At 46.7% G+C, this 24,174-nt stretch overlaps 1 protein-coding gene and 1 long non-coding RNA gene across 2 annotated transcripts in view; one reads left to right on the top strand and one right to left on the bottom strand.

The window, feature by feature from the left end:
- Nucleotides 1-24,174, top strand: part of Htra1 (HtrA serine peptidase 1) — a 47,681-nt gene that overhangs the window by 5,025 nt on the left and 18,482 nt on the right. Inside the window, 2 exon segments of the mRNA NM_001281566.1 lie at nucleotides 20,468-20,567; nucleotides 20,971-21,175. Coding sequence (NP_001268495.1) covers nucleotides 20,468-20,567; nucleotides 20,971-21,175 — 305 coding nt within the window.
- Nucleotides 14,559-23,068, bottom strand: LOC121142702. Its single transcript, XR_005879742.1, has 3 exons — nucleotides 22,754-23,068; nucleotides 15,765-15,892; nucleotides 14,559-15,016 (listed from the first exon to the last, which is right to left on the bottom strand). It is a non-coding gene; the product is annotated as an uncharacterized LOC121142702 (long non-coding RNA).

Genomic DNA, 24,174 nt, shown 5'->3' with positions numbered 1-24,174 from the left:
AGAACCCATGCTCCTTCTCTGACTTTGAGTCCTGCCTCTTGGTCTGCCAGGCTGAGATCCCCACTGAGCTATTTCTTTTGCTTTTCTACCATCTCTGCTTCCAGCAGAGGACACGAGGAGGGTCAGAATGCTTTCCCTAAAGGCTCTCAGAAATGGCTGGAAGGTTGGTGTGCTTCGGTCCTGTTAAACGACAGGTGTCTAGAGCCACAGGGGAGCATTAGCCAAGGCAGCATGCTTCAGAAACAGACATAAGTGGTGATGGAGAGGGATGTGTACGGGTGGTGCTGGAGGGGTGCCCAATCCATCTTTCAGAATCAATTCATCCAGTGCATTTACTGAGCAACTACTGTATACCAAATCAAGGGAATGAGAGGCCAGATTGGCTGGCCTTTCTTAGCCCGATGACCCCTGACTGTGGACTAGACTGCTTTCTGAGCTTTCTGGGATGTGTGACTGGTGTCCTCACTAGTAAAACAATAATGGAAATGAGATTGTTTGGAGCTATTAGCATGGGAGGACATGGTTTCATGAAGTATTTAGCACCACCTGGTGCCCTTCTAGATAGAACTCTGTCCTGTGAGCTGTAATGATAACCACTGACATCATCATTGAAGCTCTCATGAGGTAAAGTCTAGAATGTCTTTGTGCCATGGGACACTTTGGGTTGGTGAGTGGGTAGGTTAGGAAGGATGAACAGGGAAGGAGTGATGAGAGCATGTGTCCCGAGGCTGGCATGGAGTTTACTAGATTGGGAAGGTTCTCAGGGCTGAGGGAGTCTAGTGCCATTTTCCCATATCCTCTGATGGTCCCAGTCATTACCTAATCATTGATCTTCTGAGAAGTATGTGGCTTCCTTTGAAATAAGAGCTGCATGTGTGGGACACCTGGGTGTGAGTGTGTGTGTGTGTGTGAGAGTGTGTGTGTATGTGCATGTGTGTTTGAATGTGTGAGTGTATGTGTATGTGAATGTGTGTGTGAGTGTGTGTATGTGAATGTATGTTTGAATGTGTGTGTTTGAATGTGTGTGAGTGTGTGTGTGGTGGCACACACCTATAATCCCAGCACTTGGGAGGCAGAGGCAGGCAGATCTCTGTGAGTTCAAGACCAGCCTGGTCTACCTAGTGAGTTCCAGGACAGGCTCCAAAACAATACAGAGAAACCCTGTGTTGAAAACCAAAAACCAAAAAGATAGTCTGTCACTGAATCTAGAGCTCATAGATTCAGCTAGATTGCCTGACCAGTGAGCCCCCTGGACCCTCCCCAGTGCCATTGTGTCTGGCTTTTTCACCTGGGTGCAGTATATGGAACTGGGAACTCATGCTTGTGCCTCAGTTTACTGGCCTGGACATTTCCCCAGCTCTTAAGACATTATCTCTAAACACATTATCATATTTGCCCTTCATGGACATAGTTAATCGGTATGACAGTTGATTGACAACTCCAGGTCCTTCTTGAATCTGGTCTGCTTTTGTTTTTATGTTCTGGAAATTTCTCATAGGGGAAAAATTTGTCATGTCTTTTACACAAACAGTTTGGGAGTTTACAAATGCCTATTATTTTGATCACTAGGACAATCTGTTGACTTAGCATGTTTCACAAATGACCTTGTACAGCGTGGCTCGACAGTGACTGATCCCTAGCCATGGGACAGTCACTTCTGTGTGCTGAATTCTCTGAGGGCCAGTTGTCGTGGTTGGAATTTCTGATAATTCCCAAATTTGAATAACCCATGTCTTCATGAGTCAGAGCCTTGTGCAATGTTTCAGACCTCAGGAACGTCTTCTCTCCTGGTTGTGCAATAAGCTCTCTAGAAGGAGATGCTAGGCTGCCTGTGCAGTTGTCTCCGTGTGGATGAGGCGTTGAATTCCCTTTCACAGTCTTGGGCCAGACGCTACCTGGTCATCCAGCACTGTGGCATCTCTCGCCTTGTGACTTACGATGGGTTCTCTCTTTGGTGCCCATACTCAAAGTGGGAGTCATCATCTGTGCACACAGCTGGACACAGAGTGCAGCCATTTGGGGTTGCCTCAGTAGACGGCAGTCAGAGGATACGGGGGAGGGAGAGCTCATCCAACAGTTAAAGCTGCTTTTTCACACGAGCAGTAAGCTACCTGGGAGAGAAGCGTTATATTCTTGGGTCAGGATGGGGGTAAATGCCACCAAACCATGGCGACCTAAAAAGTGACCACTGCTGTTCTAACTGTGTAACAGGCCTTGTCTTGTTGTTCCTTCATGGACACCCAGGAAGATAGTGGCATTAAACTCTGCTACCTACCTGAAGACATAGAAGAGGTTCCAAGAGGTTTTACTCACCCAGGGCCACCCAGGAGGGAGGAGAGAGCTAGAATTTGAACTTGGCTCCATTTCACTATCAAACTGGGGAACTTCCTTGACTCAAGTGTTGTTTAGAAGCATGCTGATTAATCTTCAAATATTTGGAGTCTTTTTCAGCCTCTTCCCTGTTAGGACTTCCTAGTTTAGTTCCTTTGTGGTCTGAGAATATGCTTTGTGGGTTCTGTTCGTTTGAGTTCACTTAGTGTATTTTCTGGCCTTGAATGTGGTTAGTCTTAGTAACGGCTCCACATGGACTGGAGAAGAGCATGCCTTCAGCTGTTGTTGGCTGGAATCGTCCAGCTGATACCAGCTAGATGGAGTGGATTGGCAGTGCTCTTCAGGTCAACTAGACACTGATTTTGGACCTCTGCTAGCAGGGTCTGGAAGAGGGATGGTGCTGAAGCCGCAGTCACTATTCTGGGACTCCCTTTTAGAAAACTGGATCTCCCGAGGCCCCACCCTGATGAGTTACTGGATGAGTTACTGACTCTGTACGTATGGTTGGTGTTGCACAGGGACAAAGACACTGCCTCGGGGGTATTGTGAGGTCAGATAAACTCAGGAGATAGTGAAAGGGCTTTGTCAACCAGGAATACAAATGATGGGTAATTATCCGGGCTGCTAGACAGCAGTTACAGACTCTTCCAGATCTCCTATTAGGAAAAAAAAAAAAAAAAACACCAAGATGAGGCGGGAAAGATGGAACAGTAAGGTGCATGCAATACTGGACCTCTTCTGGCCATGGTCATTGTCAGGAGACACCTGAGACTGGGTACTTCACAAAGAAAAGAGGTTTATTCTGCTCACTTCCTGGAGGTTCAGGCATATGCTTGACTCTGGTAGAGATGTCATGGTGAGTGACACCATAATGGTAGGAGTGTGAACTGAAGAGATCATGAGACAACACGAAAGTGAGAGACACTCGCAGAGTCCAGGCTTGTTCTATCATAACAACCGCCTTGTAAGAACTAGCGTGCTGGGGGTGGGGTGGGGAGTTGGAGAGATGACTCAGCCATTGGGAGCACTGGCTGCTCTTCCAGAGGACCCAGGTTCAATTCCCAGCATCCTCATGGCGTCTTACAGCTGTCTGTAACTCCAATTCCAGGGGATCTCACACCCTCACACATACACATACAGGCCAAACACCAATTCACATAAAAAAAACAAAACAAACAAACAAAACCCAAAACTAAGCAGGGACCCAGGAGAACTGCCTTCATTTCCTCGAAGGGCCGGATGCCCAGTCATCCAGTTGTCCTGCGTCTTTAATCACCACAAAGGGGACATGTTCAAACCACAGCAGCCCATCATTACCACCATGGGGATGTCCTAAACTTTCCTCTACACATCTCTAACGACGCCAGCTCCTCATTTCACGTTTTCTCATGGAGAGGTACCAGAGGCTGGTCAAAGCCACCAGCTGATTGCAGGGAAGATAGTCCAGAGCATGCAACCTGGAGCAGAAAGGTGCTATGGACCCTATAGTTCAGTTCTTCACTTCATAGATGGGGAAACGGAGGCACCTAAAAGGAACTAGATTCTCCCAAGCTGTGTTATTAGGCTTGCTAGAGTTAGAGCCTGGGCTCCGGCAGTCCTTATGACCTAGGTTCTACATGTCCTCAGTAGATCAATTAAAGTCACAATTAATAGTGAAAAGCAGAAATAAGATATTCAATGTGTCCACATTGAAACGAGAGACAAAATAGCCGAGTGAAAAGCTTATCTTTTGAGGGAGTTCCGATGGTCGTGAGGTTAGATTTAAATAGAGGGCAAGAGGTAGACAGCTTAAGTAGTCCAGGTCATGGTGTGGTCCCACCCATCACTGACCCATTGTTGCCTCGGCTCCAGTCTCTTGCAGGATGCCCTGACACGTCAGAATTGGGTGGAATTTCTTTTCCTGAAGACAAGTTCCTCCTCTGTCTGGCACTAGGCTTCCCCTTTCCATCTTCCAGCATGAGATTCCTGGGGCAACTCCAGCTTCTTGGGGATCATTGTTTCAATAGTCTGATAGCCAAAGGTGGGAACACAAGAGTCTCTTTAGAACATCTTCACATCTGGGGCTGGAGAGATGGCTCAGTAGTGTGAACTACTCTTGCTGAAGACCCAAGTTGGGTTCTCATTACGCTGGGTGAGTCTCAACTGCATGTAGCTCCAGTCTGGGTAATCCAACACCCTCTTCTGACCTTCACACACACAAATCCGCACATACACACATAATTAAAAATGAAAACAATCTTTCACAAAGAATGTCTTCATCCCTATCACAGTGGTTACTGCTGCCTGCCTATGAGCTTGTCCTGGCGTGGCAGCTGATGCTATGAACTGATCTTGGTGATGTCCTTCGGCTGGAGCTGTTGAGTGTTTGGAGGAGGCCAGGGTCCGTGTGAGGCCTGAGAAATAGTGGGTGTTCTCACTTAGTCTCCCTTTTCGAATTGTCACTGAAGAGATTTTTCTTTCTCTCCTTAAAAAGATGACTACAAAGCAATGGGTGTGGCTCCTCCCCTGAAGCCTTTAGAGGCTCTTGGGTGCTAATTACAGTGCCCTTGCCTCAGGGAAAAAGCTGTGTAAATATCAGAGTGAATGAATCAGGGCTAAGCAGCCTCAGTGTCTTAACCTGAGCTTTGAGCTTTTTCAGGATGAGCCTGCTTTCCACTTGGCGGGCAGTGTCTTTGCTCCATATTGTTTAGCCTTCTGTGGGAATCCATCTGTATACACATCTGATGATGATCCATTGTACTCTATCAGCTTTTGAAAATCAGTAGCACAATGCCATCAAAATACACAAGGAAAGAGATTCATGTTCCCGCTGTCCCCAGGGAGTACAGGCTTGACCCCCCCTCCTTCCCCTCAGGGGCCGTGGTGGTTTACACCTCCAGGTGGGCACTTCATGTATTTTCCTGCCTTGAATTCTTTTAGGATACACAGTACCAAATAACTGAGTTGGAGAGGAAGGGGATCAGTGTGCTGTAGCCCATTGTGTTTATTGTCAAACTCTTTCTCCCAAAGGTTTGCTACAGCATTTTTTCACAAATGATGGAATTTCTTTATCTTTCTTCTTTTTTTTAAAATGTGTGTTGGGGACAGTTTGAATATATGTGTCTGGGGGTTCATGTTTGCACACCTATTTGTGGTAGTCTAGAATTCAGGAGTCAACCTCAGAATTTATTCCTTGGTGCTATCTACCTTGGTTTTTTTTTTTTGAGACCTGGATCTCACTGGCATGGAGCTTGCCATGTAGGCTAGACTGGCAGGTGAGTGAGCCCCAGGGATTCCCTTGTTTGATCTTCCTGGTGCTGGGATTACAAGCACCTACCACCATACCAGGCTTCTTGTGGATCCTGGGGATTGAACTCAGGTCCTCAGTGCTTTTGTGGCCAGTGCTTTACTGCCTGAGTTATCTTCCCAGCCCAGTTATGGAACGTCAGCCTCTCAAGTCACTGAAAATCAACAAGATATTCCCTCAAAGGAAATCCTTCATGATCAATGGCAGATGTTGGTTCAAGGCTAGCTATACTGCTCAGGCTGCAGGCTTTCCTGTTGCCTGTTGAGTACCTTCAAGCTTACATCCTGTAAGGGGAAGCAGGGTTTGGGGTGGTATGAGCGCTTTAGAAATTTGGATTTACCTGGGATAGGTGAGTTGTGATCATAGACAATCTAGGCTGAAAGGGCTTGTTACTGTCACATCAGTCATGGTTCATCACTTGTTTTTTGTTTTTTTTTTTTTTGGGTGAGGAGCCTGGGACAAGTGAGGGGATACAAAGGCCCAAGGGTGTTAGCCCAGTATATGGCAGAGAATGCTAGTCCCCAGATGCCCAGCTCAAGGCTCACAATATGGAAACTTCCAGATGCCAGCTCTTTCCAGGATGTGGATTAAGGCCAGACTGTTTCTGTTTTGAAAACTGCAGAATGTGTTTATTCAGATGTTTTGGACATGTGTAGGAGTGTAATGTGAGCCACATAAATTCAGTTTTCTAGTTTGAGAGTTCTATTAAAAAAGAAAATAAAACAGGACATTATTAATTTTCATTTTAATGGCAACATTTTCAAGACATGATTCCTATATAGGGTTTTTATATGTCCTTAGAACTGTGAATTTACCACCCCTGATTCCAGAACTGTCGGGGTATTTGTGTAGGGTCAGTTGAAGGAAGAAGTCACTCCAAGATGAAATTGTAAGGTCTATGTGGCAGCAGGAGGTCTGGCCTTTGTGACAAACTAAACTCCAGACAGCTGTACAAAGGCGTATTTATTGATTGTTACACAAACTTGTTTTTTGGGAAAAGCATTTCCCCATACCAAGGTCCCTAATCTAATTTATCTGACTGTCTAAAGGAGAGCATCACCTGCCCATATGACTTTAACCTTTTATAGTGCATTCATAGCACACCAAAATTCAAGAGCCTCAGGTGCGCCGGAGGCATCTTGTGACCAAAGACATGGGATGGCTGCAACACCCCTTCAGTAAAACAATTCTACAAATCACAGAAAACCATCACTGTTTTCCAACAAAGATTCTTTACTGTTTACTGCAATGGTTCTTCAAGGTCAAAGTAGTCTAGAAAACGACTATTCATTCCAACGTCCACCCTAGATACTGTGACTCTGCTAAGTCCCTACATCACTGAACATTATCATCGCCTGGGAAAGTAAGCACAACAGTCATTAGCAGACACCCTTCCCTTCGCCTGGCTCCAGCCAGCACCAGCCTACTTCCTGTCTCTGGGAATTACTTTCTCGAGACGTTTTCTATAAGTGGGGTCCTGGAACATGGTCTGCTGGGACTGGCCTCTGTCAGTTGGCATCATGTTATTGTTTTATGACTGGAAAAAAAAGATTTTCCCATTGTGTGATTATGGGAAGCCATCTCTCCCTGCTGGGGATGCATAATCCCAGCCCTGAAAGTCTAAACTGCTCAGGCAGTATTAATATATACCAGATTATTTGGGAGGAGGCTGGTACCCAAACCACAGGAAGCCAGAGTTTTAAGGTTGAGAATCCCACATTGAAAGATCAGGAAATGCACTTTTCAGATTTATTAGGTCATCCAGCTTTCTTTGTAGCTATCGAAGGGATGTCAGAATTGGTGTAGCCTGTTCCGTCATGTGACAGACAAGGTAACTGAGGCCTAGAAAGAGGAATTGCCTTGTTTCTGGACCCCGCCCCCCCTTTCCACTTCCTGCTTGACACATCATTTCCTTCTGGTGGATGGCCCAGGTTTGTAAGTCCCCCTTGCTTGTCCACAGGAACAGCAGCTCATCGGCAAGTGGGCATTGGGCTCTGGTGTCTTCTTGGAGGCAGGACTTTTCATCTCCTGGCGGTAGTCCTGGTTCTCCTGCATCTAGAGGAGTGGCCTCTGGGCCCCACCTCCCAGCCTTGCCCTGGAGATTGGAGTTTCAGGAATTGAACAGCCAGGCAGCCCCAGACAAAACAACTAGAGGAATCACAGCAGGAAGAAGGCTCAGTCAAGAAATCTGTGAAGGTCAGGACTGGAGCCAGATGCTTATCAGGGGAAAGTGGATGGAGGTGGCGGACTGTGGCAGACTGTGCTGGCAGCTGTGACCCTGCAGTTAATAATAGACACACGCCAGGCATTCAGAGACATCTGAAAAAGACAATCAACCCCAAGCATTCACCATGGGCTTGTGAACAAGGTTACTATCATTTTCTTTCTTCTTGCCCTCGAGATCGAACAGTAATTTTTCAATAAACGCGGAGCGCGTCATTCACTGTCAATACGTGCTTCTGTAAAAGGCACCTTTTCCCAGGGAAGCCAAAGCTACAGAATTAGGTCGAGCTTGTGAGTCACAGCACAGTTAGAGGCTGCAGGCCAGCTGGCCAGGTGACCCCAGTTGGGTCCCTATGTGGTCAGTTGAGGGTGACAGCCTTAGCCTTGTCTGGGTGACCCAGGCCCCTTGACTTCACCTGCTGTGAGAGACACTGGCACTGCAGCTTTGTCCCGGGCCCTGCAGGCGGTCTCTTGTACCATCCCCAGCCAGCACAGCCTGAGGTCTGGCATAGGGCAAGCTTTTCCCACGTGGAGCTGTCTGGGAGACTGTACCGGAAAGAGGGGCTGCCAATGCTTGGAAGTGCCAGTGTGGGCTGGAAATCAAGGCCAGGCTCGCTGGCTCCACCTCCTCTTCCTTCTTTATTCATTAGGAGGGAAAAAAAGAGGTCACAGGGAACTCTCGGGAATTTTATGCAAAAGATGGGTGGGTGCAGGGTCCACCTTTTTGGGGGGAAGGCAGGGCAGGGTCTCATGTATCCAGGTTGTCCTTGAATTCACTGTCTATTCAAGGATGGCCATGAATTTTTGATCCTGCTTCCATGTCCTGAGTGTTAGGATTACAGATCTCCCCTATTGGGGATTGAACCCTGGGCTTTGTGCATATTAGGCATTCTGCCAACCGAGTCCCATCCCTAGTGCCCTCATCTCCAATTTTTAATCATAAGAAATAACTGAACCAGGCATGGTTGCACATATATGTCACCCTACTATTCAGGAGGCAGAGGCAAGAGCATTGCCACAAATTCATCCTAGACTACATAGTGCGACTGTTCCCCCACTCCCAATCCCCACAAAAGGAAAATGAATGGCTCAGTGGATAAAATACTCGCTGCATAGGCTTCACACCCGGGACACCAAGGACTGTGGTGTCTTTACTGTTTCCTTCTTGCCTCGGTCTGCAGGCGATACCCGAGGACAGTGCAGGGTTTTGTTTCCAGGTCAATCTCAGACTTCCGCTGGTTGTCACTGCTGCGGCTCAGCCTCTGCCCTTTGTGCACCTTTGCTCTGCCAGGCCCCCCTTCCCCCTCCCCTTGTCTGTGTCTTTTGCTCAGCACCCTGGAAGTTCCAGTCACATCACCACTCAGAAAAGGGGTTCTGGCTTCCTGGAATGTTCAAGGTCTTCCTTCTGTTCCCACTGCCTTCTCATCTCAGACTAGCACTGACCCATGCCGACTGCTGCTGACATCGGAATTTATCCGAGTGGGACACAGAGTGCAGCCATCCAGACTGAGTGTGGGCCTTCTGAGCCTGGTGGGACATCTTTGCTGTGATGGCCAGGTTATACTCCTTATTTTGCTTACCTCCAGGCACATCTGCCTACAACAGGAGGCCTCACTTTCTACCTCACTGAGCCTACAGATTTCCCTGACCCTCAGAGCAAGCAGCCCAAGTTCACTGTCAGAGGAGGAGCTCTGCAAGTTTCCCTTAGGCCCTAGCCTCTTTTCTCGGGGCTTCCAAAGCTCCTCCCCACCCATCTCATCTGGACTTTCGCCCTTGGCCTTCCAGGGCATTCTCCAGTTCAGCAAGAACTCTCACAAAGGGAGCTTTTCTTGGGAACAAATCGTCTGTTCCCCTCCATGATTGTACAGCACGCTCCTCCCCATCCGCTCCCCTCCCTGATTTTCCAGCACAGCCCTCCCTCGCCAGCAGCAGGTTCTAGTCCTGGCTCAGGATGCCACCCCACACTTGCCTTGGGTCTCTGCTGCCTGTGTTTTCACCATGACGAGGAAAGTCCCAAGGTGTGAACTTGGTGTGCCGGGAAGGGTATTCCAGGTGCTTTCTTCTTCCTTCCCATGACTGGCTGCTTCCAGCAGTTAGCTGATTTTATCTGGCTGGCCATTCGCTCTTGCTGCTTTGTGTGTCTCATTTAGTGCATGTCCATCCCTAGCAGAGATATGCATTGAGCAGTATAGTGCTTGCCGGTCAAGCCTAAAGCACGGAGCCTACTCTCAGCAGCTGTGAAAATGCCAGGCAGGGTGTCACGTGCTTGTAATCCCGGCACTGGAGAGGTAGAGATGGAATAGGCCAGACAACCTAGCAAAATCGGCAAGCCCCAGGTCCCAGTGGGAGACCCCATCTCAAAAACAAACAACAAGGTGATGGTTGTTCTGAAGGATAACATCCGTGGCTTGTCTCTAGCCTCCATGTAGATGCACACATGTACATCTTCCATGCCTTACCGCTAGTCTCCACATACACGTACACATGTGCATCTAACAGAGAGTGGGAGGTAGAGTGGGCAGGCGGTGCATGTGCATGTATGAGGGCTTTGGCTTGAGCTGGGAGTGCTGGGGGCTTAGCTGAAGTTGCACCCCGGCCCCCAGCTGCCCTGCTCTGCCCTGAACTCTAGCATTTTGGCTGCCCCGTGAGTGGGGCAGGTGGGAGCACTTGCAGGTAGGCCCCTGGAGCGGAGTGAGTTTTTCTCCTGGGCCTACACTGACGTTGGAGCTAGCACTTTGTAGTTACATGCTTCAGGCTGACCCAAATATCAAATACAACACGTGACTCTGGGACAGCCTAAAGATGAAGAAGAGGACGTGCCCAGTTTGTACCCACTTGGCTGTAGATTCTCAGCAGGGGCATAGTCTGCATTTAAGATCTGCTGACATTTGAAGGCTGCGGCCCCAGAAGCTGGACCTCACATGGTGACTGTTGACTGTAGGAAGGTGATGGTGACAGCCGAGGAGTGTGTCCTACCCCTTTACACACTGGATCTTTCCCAAAGATCACTCCTAGTTTCCTCCACACCCACAGGGTGCTTGCTGTGTTTACCTGTGCTATTTATAATCGCTGCGCCAGTGGGAGAACACTTACTTGTGTCTGCAGGAGCTTGGGGAAGATTTTTTTCAGACTCCTGGGCCGGACTTCAGTCTCACAGCAGCTAGGGCTCCAGAGGGCAATCTCCTAGATAATAGCTTCTGGACCTCAGGCGGTCAAGGAATCAGGTGGTCAAGGCTCTTCCAGTGTGAATGGACACATTCCTTGCCTTGAAATGATTTGTATTACTTGGCCAGGCCCACACGGCAGAAGGAAGTCATTCTGAACTTGAAATGCCAGGGAGAAAGACATGTTTTCCCTTCATGGACCTGTCCAGCCCCTTTCATCCCCTTGGCGTCCTGCTGAGCAGGTCCTGGCACGGCCCTTGTGTATTTTCATCTTTCTTCACACCTCTCCTTTCCTTGAGTCCTGGTTTCTGTTGCAAGTGACCCACACTCTTATTTTAGTCTTTCAGCTATGAATTCAGGTCTGACCACCTGTGCTAGTATTTGGAGTTGAAGAAATTAGAATGATTTGAGAGTTAGGAGGGACCATAGAGGCCACCCAGCAGAAGTTTCTCACTGTGAAGTAGAGGATCCCCAGCCTAAGGGTCCTTGCCTCTGCCTTTGTATGGGCACTGTCCTGACATTGCAGATCACCACGGACAAGGAAGGCTACTCGTCTCCCAGAAAATGGATGCTGTGTGAACTCCTGTAGATGGTCAGTGCTCCCAGGAGGTGGATGGTATGTGAATCCCTGTAGATGGTCAGTGCTCCCAGTAGCTGGATGGTGTGTGAGCCTCTGTAGATAGTAAGTGCTCCCAGTAGATGGATGCTGTAAGAACCTCTGTAGATAGATGATCAGTGCTCACAGCAGGTGGATGCTTTGTGAGCTCCTGTAGATGGTCAGTGGGCTCCTAGGCTGCACAGAGTGGGACCATGCCTCTAGCAGCTCTAGCATGGCTTTAAATGTCAGATGAACTTGAAGTGTTGGCAGACTGACTTCTTCCGGCACAAACCCATCTAGTTACACAGGGTCCTGTAGCTACAGTCAGAAGGGTCCCACCTGATTTAATGCCCTGCAGTCACTGCCTTGAGATTCTTAATCTTTTGAACAAAAGCTTCCTTTTCAATTTGCCCTGGGCCCTGCAGACGATGTAGCCAGTGTTGAATGTAGGACAGTGCATTAAAATACCAAGGATTCGATCAATCTGTACTTGCAACTGATTTGAATTTGGGGAACAGGCTGTTCCCTGGGAATAAAGGAGGATTCATTTCTTTTCCCTCGAATACACTGTGTTCTGTTTTCCCAATTAGCTGTACTTACCAACTCTGCAGAGGAATTAGATGGCAGGATTGTTCTTGCTAGAAGCGAAGGTTGGACTGTTGGACTTGCGTCCTGGCTCCGATCTTTCCTTTCAGAAGTGTGAATTGGGTTCCCACAGTGGTGTGGCCTATAGAGGGCTGAAAGAACGGGGACTAAGAAGGGAGGCTACAAACGCAGAACACAGACATCTATCTGGGAGTCGCTGTGCATGGCTTGGCCTCCTGCTCTGCTGTTCACCAGCTCCGAGACTTTTCGGGGAGGTGGGGAGCAGCTGTGGGGTCTCCTGTAGCACAGGCTGGCCTGGAACTTGATAGGAAATCAAGGATGACCTTGATCGTCACTCTTCTGAGTTGGGGATTACAGGTGTGGTTCCAGATTTAGCTGTGATACCTAGATTACTGTGTAGTACCAGGGACCAAACCCATAGGCAGACATTTTTAAAAAAAAAAAGATTTATTTATTTATTATATTGAACACTAGAAGAGGACACCAGATCTCATTACAGATGGTTGTGAGCCACCATATGGTTGCTAGGAATTGAACTCAGGACCTCTGGAAGAGCAACCAGTACTCTTATCCTCTGAGCCGTCTCTGCAGCCTCCTGGGATTGAGCTGCATCCTCAATCCAGTTCTGGGACTTGGAATGACACACTTCCCTTCGGTATAGATTCAGGCATAAGAGCCACCCTGAAGGCTTGGAGGGAAAACTAGAGGGAACATCTGTGTCTAGTATTGTGCTTAAGCACACATAGTCTTATTGGCTAGTATTGCCTAGTATTACACTTCCAATATTGAAAGCTGGGTGGGATTTAACTAGCTGTAGGGAAGAATAAAGTATTCCAGGCAGGAAGCAAAATGGGTGTGAACACCATGTTTTGGGGACTCAGAGGGCGGGGACTAAAATTCTTAGAAGATTCCAAAACACTGGAAGAGCCACTTGGAGTTGTTACCAGTCACTGGCCCCCAGTGTTGGCTAAGCAAGATCTAGCCGGTGATAGCAGAGACTTTGGCTTTGGGCAGTAGTGCTCTCTGTGTGGTATGTCATTTAGGATAGCTACTGTGTGACAGAAGGACAGAGTCTGTGACAGCTCTGTTAGTTTTCGTCCTTATGACAGAAACCTTGATGAGAACAACTTAAGGGAGAAGAGTGGTTTTTGTTCTGTTGTTTTTTAGACGAGATCTTAGGAATCTCAAGCTGGCGTTGAACTCAGTATTGTAGCCAAGGATGACTTTGAGTTTCTGGTCCTCCTGCCTGTCTGGAGTGCTAGCAACTACTGCACCCAGTAACCTAGGGCTTCCTTCGTGTTAGGCAAGCTGTCTGCCCACCGAGTTACATCCCCAACACCAAGGGAGGAAAGATGTATGGCTAACTAACTGGCTCCATTTCAGTGGGCTTGTGAGTCGCTTGCAGGGACTTGTGACGAAAGAGTCTGCTCATCTTATGCCAGCTGAGAAGGGGGTGACAGTGGGATGGGGGGAAAGGGAGATGGAGGGAGGAGGAAAGGAAAGATCTGGAGACGGAAAGATGTGCCCCAGTGATCTCCTTTCAACCAGGTCCCATTTCCTGCTACCTCCCAATGATGTCACCACATGATTACTTCATCAGTGGGCTAGCCCACTTTCAGTGATTGGATCCATCACCGGTTGGAGACCAAGCCTCCAACATATGAACCTTGAGGGGGACAGTTCATGTCCAACCCATAATACACAAGCTACTGCAGCAGATTAATTGTTTTACCTCTACAAGTTTCCCACATGTTAATGCTTTGCTATAGCCCTTGCCTTGGGGGGCCCTCATACATGGGGCCCTAGTTGGGAGACTTTCATTGTATGTCATCTTTGCTCTCCATCGTTCACCCTGGATATGTAGGGATTCAGTTCCCAAACTTTCCTGGCTTATGACAGTCTCAGTATATCTGAACTGTGTGTGTTCCTCTCTTTCTTCCTAGAAGACAGGTGTGTCACAGTAAATTTTTCATGGCATTTCCACGTCAAAAGAATACCAAAGAGTTCCGTTTGTCAAGCAGTAGTAGCTAAATAACTTCTTTTGTGTCCTTACAGTGTAGTAGTCATTGGGGAAAAAACAATTACATTTCATTTCACAATTCCCATATTTCCTATGAATGGGATGTATGCACCTCTTGGTGGCAGCTTTGTATCCACCTAGAGTTAGCTGAGGAAGTGTCACTTGGGGGATTGCTAATCAGATTGCTCTGTGGGGCATTTTCTTGATTGCGGATTGATACAGGAGGGCCCAGGCCACTGTGGACAGTACCATTCCTAGGCACAGAGCCCTGGACTGTGTACCAGCAAGTAGTGGTGTTCCTCCGTGGTTTTTGCTGGAGTTCCTGCCCTAATTTCCCTGACGATGGGTTTTAATTGTAAGATGAAATCAACCATTTTCTCCTCCGAGTTGCTTTTGGTTGTGGTACTTACCACAACAACAGGAAAACAAATGAGACTAGTGCCCCTTGGCCTTCCTGTATTACAGTCAGTACTACTTCCACTGTTTCCAATGTTAAGTAGTTTATCTGTGGTCTGTTCCTTTTATCAAAGCACCTGCCAGTGGCCTCCCCTTGTGGGGATAGGGGATTTTCCAAGGAATGTGGTGACACATAGTTTTGAAAGTGAACAACCTGGAACTCATTTACAAGATGTCCACTAGATACCGGCTATCACTGGGATTGGGAAGTATCCCATGGGTTTGCTGTATGCTCTGGGGTGCCTTGGAACAGACGTTGAGGATCATGGTGTTGGGCGCATCATGACTTTGTTCTCTCTGACTCTCTTCTTATCTTTGCATGGCGTTTCTGCCTGAGAGGTGAAAGAAACACGCATTTTCATGTATCTAAAACACATGCCTACTGTGCGTATATTGTTCTGAGAGATACTAAACAAACAAAAAGCCTCCTCTGTGATTTTCTTTATCGGTTTTCTTAAACATGATCGTGTGTGATGTCAGATAGTCAGCTTTGTGTTTGTGTAGTCAGGCTTCTCATCCATGGATTCAGCTGGCCACATAGGGCTCTCTCTGACTATCTATAGTCAATTTATTTACCTTTTTTACTTAGAGAAGTATCCCAGTGGACCAAGGGCTGCTGGGGCTGAGCATGAACTTGAAGTCCTAACATCCAGCTTCTTCCTCTAGAGTGGTTGGGATTACAGGCTCTGCTCACCCCACCATCCCATTTTAGGCAGTGCTGAGCTTGGAACCCAAAGCCTCTGCTGTGCCAGTCCTGCCTTCTACCCACTGAGCAACGTTCCTATCGTGATGTCATTGTCATCTGTCACTCATCTATCATCTGTCATCTATATCCTCACTCACTGTGTGTGTGTATATATATATATATAGTTTTCTTTATGAATATACTATATAGTTATATGCAATATATATGTATGTATATATATATTTACTTTTCTTATATGTACAGAAGAAACTTCTATCTGTACTGACTGTGTGTAGGCTTTCACCTTGTGAAAATTCCTTAAGCAGTAGTACAGCAACCATTTGTATGACATTTACACTGTATTAGCTGTGGTTAGATAGCTAGAGCCCACTTACCATGGGAGGAGGATGTGTAAGTTGCATGAAGAACACCATGCCCTTTACTTAAGGAACATAGCATCTGCTGAGGATCTCAGAAGGGTTAAGTTGCTGAACTTGGGGTCCTGATCTTTTCGGTAAGCATTCTGTAATGATATGGAAACTTCTCTAAACTGTGTGTTTCTCTCCTTCCTAGTAGAAAGAAGTTGTTGAAAGTAGTTCATACTCCCCACCCTCAGGAAACTAAAAGAAAAAACAAGAAAGAAAAAGGTCAAGTGTGGTGTTGGTGCACACCTTTAACCCCAGCACTCCAGAGGTGGAGGCAGGCGTAGCTCTGAGTTTGAGGCCAGCCTGGTCTACACAATGAGTTCCAGGACAACCAGGGCTATGGAGAGAGACCTTGTGTCAAAATGTAAAGAAATAAATGTAAATAAAGTGGTTAATACATACTGCGTGTAAGCCCCCAGAGATGATGGGTTCGACATTTATGAAGTGGTGTGCTTAATAGTTTATAAAGGAGAGAGACAGGTCATTTGCTTTCTTGAGATTGAATCTTGGAAGCCATGCACTCATAAAGCTGTAAGAAATTGTTAGTTGTACTTAATGGGCCGTTTGTTGTGTTAAAATCAGTAATACTAAATATTTATTAGCTAAGTGGAAAGATTTATCTCTGTAAATTTCTGTGACTCATCTTTCCGCTTGCTAATCTTGGTTATTTAGAATTTTTTGTTTAAAAATGAAGTCCTATTGTAAGTCATCCAACTTTTTCTTCCTGAGGCTCGCTGTGTATATTATGGGCCTTTACTGTCGACATACATTTTAGAAATAGGTTATCAGTTTCTGCCAAACTCCTGATATTTTCATGAGAAGTGTGTTTTAATCTGTACATCCACCTGGAGAGAATTGGAAATGTAGCCACATTGAGTCTTCAAACTGCAAGTCTGGTACTTTTCTGTATTTACTTAGGTCTTATTTAATTTGTTTTGACATTATTTTGGAGCATTCAATGGACAGTTCTTGGATAACCTTTGTTAAATATTCCCCCAAGAATTTTAATTCTTTTGATGTCATTATGGTATTTTAAAATTTTTGTTGTGATTATTTATTGCTAAATATACAATGGGTTTTGTATATTGACCTTTTTTCCTATGGCATTGAAACTATTTTGGTATTTTATTCCTAAGACTTTTCTAGAAGGACCATCATGTCATTTGCAAATGAACACAATTTGTATGCTTTCCTTTCCAAGCTTCATGCAGTTTATTTTCCTCTCTTGCTTCATTGTATGTGGGCCATCACTACAGGGCATCCAGGACCAGCTCTCTGTATAACTGTGAAACAATTAGGAAGGGCTATCCCCAGCCTCACAGACTTCCCTCCATGTGATTTCTACGCTAAGGGAACAATGCAGAAAGGGTGTGGGGTCATGTGCCTTAGTGTGCGCTGGACTCCCTGCCTTCTATTGGGTTGCTCTCTTGGTGTGAGCAGTGGGGTAACTGTGTGAGCTGGGAAATGGGCGATCCCAGGTTACCCTTCAGACCAGTGCAGAACCTCCTATCCCTGTTGTTTCACTGATGTGCAAGTGCTCACATCTTCCCAGAGCCCCTCTGAACAGCCATTCTCTTCTTAAGCTATATTCCAGGGCTCCATCAAACACTTCCTGGGCAGGGCTCATACATTCCCATTCTGTGAAGCAAACACTGAGCTCTGTGCTCTTAACTTTTTTTCTGACAAGGGACCAAGCTTAGGGGAGTAGAGTCTGGTCATGTGACTGAGGTCACACAGTAGTGGGTTGATGTGGGATGTGTCTCTGTATGCTGTGAATATGTTTTATTACCATTGGTTAATAAAGAAGCTGATTTGACCAATAGCCAGTTAGAAAAGAGCTAGGTGGGAAATCCAAGCAAAGATGAAAGGGAAGAGAAGATGGGTTGAAGGAGATGCCATCCAGCTGCCAAAGGAGAAAGATGTCTGTGCATAACCGGTAAGCCATGGGCCTTCTGGCAATACATAGATTAATAAAAATGGGTTAATTTAAGTTGTAAGAGTTAATAACAAGCCTGAGCTAATAAGACAAACAGTTTGTAATTAGTATTAAGCCTCTGAGTTATTATTTAGAAGCAGCTGTGAGATCAGGCAAAACACAGACAAACTTCCCGCTACACTGGGTATGGTGCCCAGAGCCCATCAGTGACCATTAGAGGGCAGAGCTAGTGTTTGGCATTCTTCCCTTGATGAGGGGTCTAGATGCAGCAGCCTTCTGTTCTCTGCATTCCCTGGGAAGGCAGAGTTTGACAGAGCCAACATGGCTTCACCTATGGGGTGGTGATGGTGTCTATCTGGGTTGACCATTTTACAAGGAAGACAGAGGACTGTAGTAGAGATCAGAGCAGCAGGGCCACCAGGGTGTCTGTAGACAGATGGAGGCAGCAGCAGCAGCAGCAGCTCCCTCCGGTTAAATGAGAGCAGAATGGGTCCCAACCACACAGCTTTGGCTCTGAAGCTGCAGGTGCAGAAGCCTCGCTCCTCTTTTCCTTGGGCTGACATTTTGTCCGTCTTTGAGCCATTAGTGGATACCCTGTGTTCAGTTGCTTCCGTTTGGTTTCTATGTGGATGTCTACCAAGTGACAGTCATGGAAGTGGGCAGCTGTATTGGCACTGTCTATGCTCTCTCTCTCTGATCCTTCTGCTCATCTACAGAATGGGAGAGCCGTGTATTTATTCCTAGAGCCACAGGCTCTTTGTTTTGATGCTTACACAACTCATCCTAGTGGCAATGGTCCCATTTTACTGGTGAGAAAATTGAGACTATCCTGTGGACTTAGGATGGGTCTCAGGCCTCCATGTGCCTAAGCTAGATCTTTCTTGTAACTTTTCTGGTGGACAGACTTTGGAGCCACTTTTCATACATGCTTCTCATTTGAGCCTGAAGAATCCCATATTTATGTTCATATTATGTGGGTCGATCATGTTATGCCTAATACTGCACGTCAGAAAGGAGAATCGAGTTAATTATCCTTCAAAGCAGGAGTCTCACAGCTGTGCTTCTGGTAGTTTCAGAATACCACGTGCCCTCTGGTTGCTGGCCAGCTGGAGTTAAACCTCCACTTGGTCCTTGCCCAGGAAGCTGGTCCCAGGAAGCCCAGATGCACTTGTTTACAGCTGTCTCTCCGTGATGTTTGCCAGACTCTGTGTTCAGAAGGAATGTGAATGTTCTACTCCCATAGTTCCATCTTTTATTTGGGTGTTCAGGGGACACACCAATTAATCACAACTACCTAGAAACCAGGGAGAGAAACTGGTGATTTAAATAAGCCCTTCCACCACTCCCCATAGGCATTTCAGCACTTGATTCCCAGTTGCTGGTGCTGCTTAGGAAGGTCTTGGTGGTACAGCCTTGCTGGAGAAAGTACGTCACTAGGGGGTAGGCTTTGACATTAAAAGCCTCTCACCACTTCCCACTTTTCTCTTTGATTTGTGCTTGTGGTTGAGGATGTGAATTCTAGGCTTCCTGTTCCTGCCACCCCCTCCATGATGGGCTCTTTTTTTGTTTTGTTAGTTTGTTTTGTTTTGGGGCTTTAGAGACAGGGTTTCTCTGTGTAACAGTCCTGGCTGTCCTGGAACTTGCTATGTAGACCAGGTTGTCCGCACACTCACAGAGATCAGTCTGTCTCTGCCTCCCGAGTGCTGGGATTAAAGGTGTGCACCACCACCTCGAGGCCCATGATGGTTTCTTGTCTCCCTGGAATGAATGTAAGCCCTAATAAATGGTTCCTTCTCTAAGTTGCCTTCGTCATGGAGTCTTAGTCACAGCTACAGAAAGTAACAGGATACAGAAGCAGATCCGTGTGATGCCACTGTGGAAGTGAAAATGCTGTGTATTTGGTGAAACTATGGAGTTGGGGGCGTTTCCCAGATTTTCCTCATGTTTATGTTCATCATTAAGACCATTTAGTATCCATGGAGGAATCCTTGCCTCAGTTTCCCCAAATATAATATTGTAACAATACTTATTTTTAAAGTCTGTAAGAAAATAGAGAGTTAAAAGGCTTTGGAAGTAGACATACTAAGATGTTGTCATGCATTTGTCAAACGAGTTTATCTCCCTAGAAGTTGTAGTCCTTTTCCTGAACCCGAGAGCATCACACCGTGGGAAAAGAGATCAGATTCCTTGGCTGTATCAAGCAGCTTAGGGAGGGGGAACCAGGCTGAGGGGGAACAAGAGAGGACTGGAGGCCTCCTTGTTTATGGAGGCACCATTCCAGCATGGGAAGCTGGTCTCTGCTGCATGACCCTTTGCCCAGTTATGTCCAGTTGTAGTACTGTGGAACTTAGTAGAGCAGGAATAATCTACAGATGCCCTGGAACTTCTCGGGAGCCTAGGGACATGCAGCTGTGGTGGGTCACAAGAGGACGGGAAAGGTTCCAGTTCTTAGCCCAGAGCTTAGGGAATGATTGTTTCCCTTCCACAGAGGGTGTGCGTGTGTGTATGCAAATGTGTGTATGTGTGCATATATGTGTTCTGTACCCGTGAGTGTAGGCATATGTGTAGAAGGGCATGTATGTGAATGAGTTTGTGTACCTGAGTGAGTATGCATGTATGTATGTGTGTGTTGGTACTTTAATGCATTTTGGCTCCCTCTAACCCATCTGTATCTTGTTCCAGGTCCCAGCACAGGCCCAGCATCACTAAACTGTCTCATCTCTGCTTTTGTTCTCAGGGCAGGAAGACCCCAACAGTTTGCGTCATAAATACAACTTTATTGCTGACGTGGTGGAGAAGATCGCTCCTGCTGTGGTTCACATTGAACTCTATCGCAAGTAAAGGATGCCTTCCTTTTCCCGTAACGTCTGAAGCTTTCAGTAATAAATGACAGAGCTATTTTTGAAGCACATTAAAGTGTCAGGAATGTCACTGGGTAGATTCCTATATTATGATAGAGTTCTCTGCCTTAGGAAAATTTCCCTACTTAAATCTATAATCTTGGCCCTTTTAATAACTTCTAGCTCTGAAGAGATTCCTAGGGAATATTTTCTAAGTGGAATTTTTGATGCATTCCAAAAAGTAGCTTAATGTTATTTTTAAAATGTTAAACACTTGCTAGATGTGTGTGGGTTGTTCTTGTAGAGCCATTTCCGTGTGTGTGTGTGTGTGTGTGTGTGTGTGTGTGTGTGTGTGTGTGTGTGTTTTGAGGTGTTCAGGCTCAGCTAATATCTGTTTCAGACTTCCTTTTTCCAAGAGAGAGGTGCCGGTGGCTAGTGGGTCTGGATTCATCGTGTCTGAGGATGGACTGATTGTGACAAATGCCCATGTGGTGACCAACAAAAACCGGGTCAAGGTTGAACTGAAGAACGGAGCCACCTATGAAGCCAAAATCAAGGATGTGGATGAAAAGGCAGACATTGCACTTATCAAAATTGACCATCAGGTGAGAAGCTCCTGAGGCTGGAGTGCCTCCCCCTCCTGCAGAACCCAGCCCAGATGCCCCAGCCTGCAGAGGGCGAGGACACCAGGGCTCTCTGGTACCTGGAGCCTGCAGGAACAACACAGAAGCTACAGGGACAGACAGACTGGTCTCACCAAAGGAGCCTGGGCAGGAAAAGAGGGACTCAGGAAGCCCCTGGGAAGAAGCTGCCTCTCAGATCAGAGGTTTTTAATTTAATGCACTAATTGTTTTTTTTTTTTTGAGGGAGAGTTTTTCCTAAGTGCTGGGGTTAAAGATATGCACCACTACCACCAGTCACAAACCAGAATTTTTTAAAAGTAGATTTTATCCTTATAAAATGAGACTATAGAGAAGTTAATGGTTAACTGGTGAAAACAGAAGCTCCTCTTCCTGGTGGTGGGGCATCTGTTACAAAGTTGTCTTTCTCCACATACATATATGGTGGCGCCCTGGATTCTTGGTGTGTAGGAAATGGATTTTAAAAGACTTTGAAGAATTATTTTTAATCATGTATTGTGTTTGTATGTGAGTATGTACTTAGAGACGCTGGATGCCCTGGAGCTGGAATGACAGAGGCTATAAGCCACCTGACACGGGTTCTCTATGACACTGGGTCTCTGCAAAAGCAGTGTGCTCCCGTAACCACGGAGTCGTCTCTCTAGCTCCTTGTCAAGCTTTCTATACTCAAGGTTTTGGGAACCTTAAGACAAAATTAACCTTTCTTCCTTGAGTCCCTTAGAATCTGTAACGTGCTGATGCGCACATAACCCCTGCCAAAGGGCTACAATTGCGATATCTTCCCAAGTTATAATTTTGTTTTTAACAATGTTTTTATTTTATATACTAATCCCAGTTCCCCCTTCCTCCCCTCCTCCCATTCTTCCCACTCCATCCTCCATCCACTCCTCAGAGAGGGTGAGACCTCCCATAGGGAGTCAACAAAGTCTGACACATCACATTGAGGACCAAGACGCTCACCCCTGTATCTAGGCCGAGCAAGGTGTTTCTCCATTAGGACTGGGATCCAAAGAGCCAGTTCATGCACTAGGGATAAATCCTTGTCCCATTGCCAGTGGCCCCATAAACTTCCCAAGCTACCCCACTTTCAGAGGGGCTAGTGTGGTCCTATACAGATTCCCCAGCTGTCAGTCCAGAGTCAGTAAGCTCCCGCTAGCTCAGGTCAGCTGTTTCTGTGGGTTTCCCCATCATGGTTTGGGGGTGGGCTGGTGGGGAGTAGAGAAAAAAATAAAAGTTAATAAAAAAGTCTTTAGATAGAAGGTAGGAGGGTCAGTGTTGGCGCAGTAAAAGCCACCGCTGGGTAGCTAATGAAGTATAACATCTTCTTATGAAGCTCTTGCTTGCCTCTCATTTGACTGTTAACTATGAAGTCAGCTAGGTGTGAAGTCCTACTATGTGCTCTGATTGTTGGGTAGACAGCTCAGTGTACTGTTGGGGCAGTAGGATGCCGGGTCGTTTATCTTTTTAAAAATAGTGTCAGGCATTCTTTCAGAAAAACCACAGGACCAGACATTCACCCCCACACCCAGCCTATTCGCTTACTTTCCCAAAGGCTGTGTGGTGAGGCCAGGACCGACGGCTGTAGCAGATACTGGCTCTGCACCCATGTGGGTGCCTGACTTGAGTGAGGTCACAGTTGCCACAGTTGCGTGTTATTTTTGCTAGGTTACTGTGGAATTTCTGTCAACAGTTCATCTTTCTAAATGTGTTTAGAACGGTAACAAGATAATTGAGCAGGCTCTGCCTTCACATTTAACCATTCTCTAATACATAGGGTAGCTGTGTTATTCCCATTTTATAAAAGAGAAAAGAATGCTCTGAGGAAACACCTGCTCCTTGTCATCCCTAGGCTGCAGATCCCAGGTACCCAACTCCATGGCCATTACCACAGTGACAGAGACTGGCCTTTACATGGGATGGAATAGTGCAACCTTAAATAGGTTGGCACATCCTCATTTAGGAATGCTGCTAGCAAGGGGTCTAGAATGTGGTGTTAGCACCGGAAGGAGGTTGGCCAGAATAGCACAGTCGGTGGCCACATGTAGTACCTTCAGATCCACGGAATTCATGGAAGACAGCCAGCATTGGGAGCCTTCTGGCCTTCTGCAGGCAGAACTCTGGCCTGCATGGTGTGTGAGCTGTCTCCTCAAGTAATTTCATGTTTGGAATGCGTGGGTGCATACCACGTGACTGCTTCGAGCCCAGGGATATTCTTTTCTGATTTTGAGCCAATATGGAGACAGGAGCCTCGTGTCACCTCTGGCATGGTCAGGCAAAATGTGAAAACTCTCAACAGAGGAGCTGGGTGAAGGGTTTCAGGCAGTCCCTAGGAGTCCAGTTCTTCAAGCCAGAAGCCTGATGTTTGACATGTGCTGCCCTCCACCCCCATACACACAAGGATGTTTGGAAATGTAAAATTGAACTGACGTAGCTTTGGAAAATGGAATTGGAAATGAAAGGCTATTACACTGCAGACACCCACATCAAAGCCTGATTTCGGACGACTACAACCCCCCCGGACTTTTTTGTGTTTGTGCCTGTTCTAATGAGAGTTATTTGTGGAAAGAGTCTGGCCTGACTTGTAACAAATCTTGATTGGGAAGGAACTGGCCACCCAGGTGAACTGAGTTCCTGCAGAATTTACCCCTTAGTGTGTGTTGTGATGGAGGTGTGGAGGGCAGTAGATGGGAGGGGAGCCTGCTAGGTATTGTGTCCTCTTAGGTAGCAACAAAGAAACAGGTCAGGGAACGTGGGAGAAGACAGCCTAGGATTGTGGGTGTGATGGTACATGCCTGAAGTCCCAGCATTTTAGGAAGGGGGAGGGGATGAGAAGGCTAGATCAGGAACTTAAGGACAGCCTCTGCTAAACATCAAGTTCGAGGTCAACCTGGGCTTCAGGCAGGGACGTCACTCCCAAGGGTGTTGTGTCATGTGGGAATATGATTGGGCCTCCCCAGGGCCAT

The sequence above is a fragment of the Mesocricetus auratus genome, unplaced genomic scaffold (assembly GCF_017639785.1).
Source record: "Mesocricetus auratus isolate SY011 unplaced genomic scaffold, BCM_Maur_2.0 Super-Scaffold_4256, whole genome shotgun sequence".
Classification (NCBI taxonomy): domain Eukaryota; kingdom Metazoa; phylum Chordata; class Mammalia; order Rodentia; family Cricetidae; genus Mesocricetus; species Mesocricetus auratus.
The sequence above is the reverse complement of the archived record's forward strand: the minus strand, read 5'-3'. Positions and strand labels throughout refer to the sequence as shown.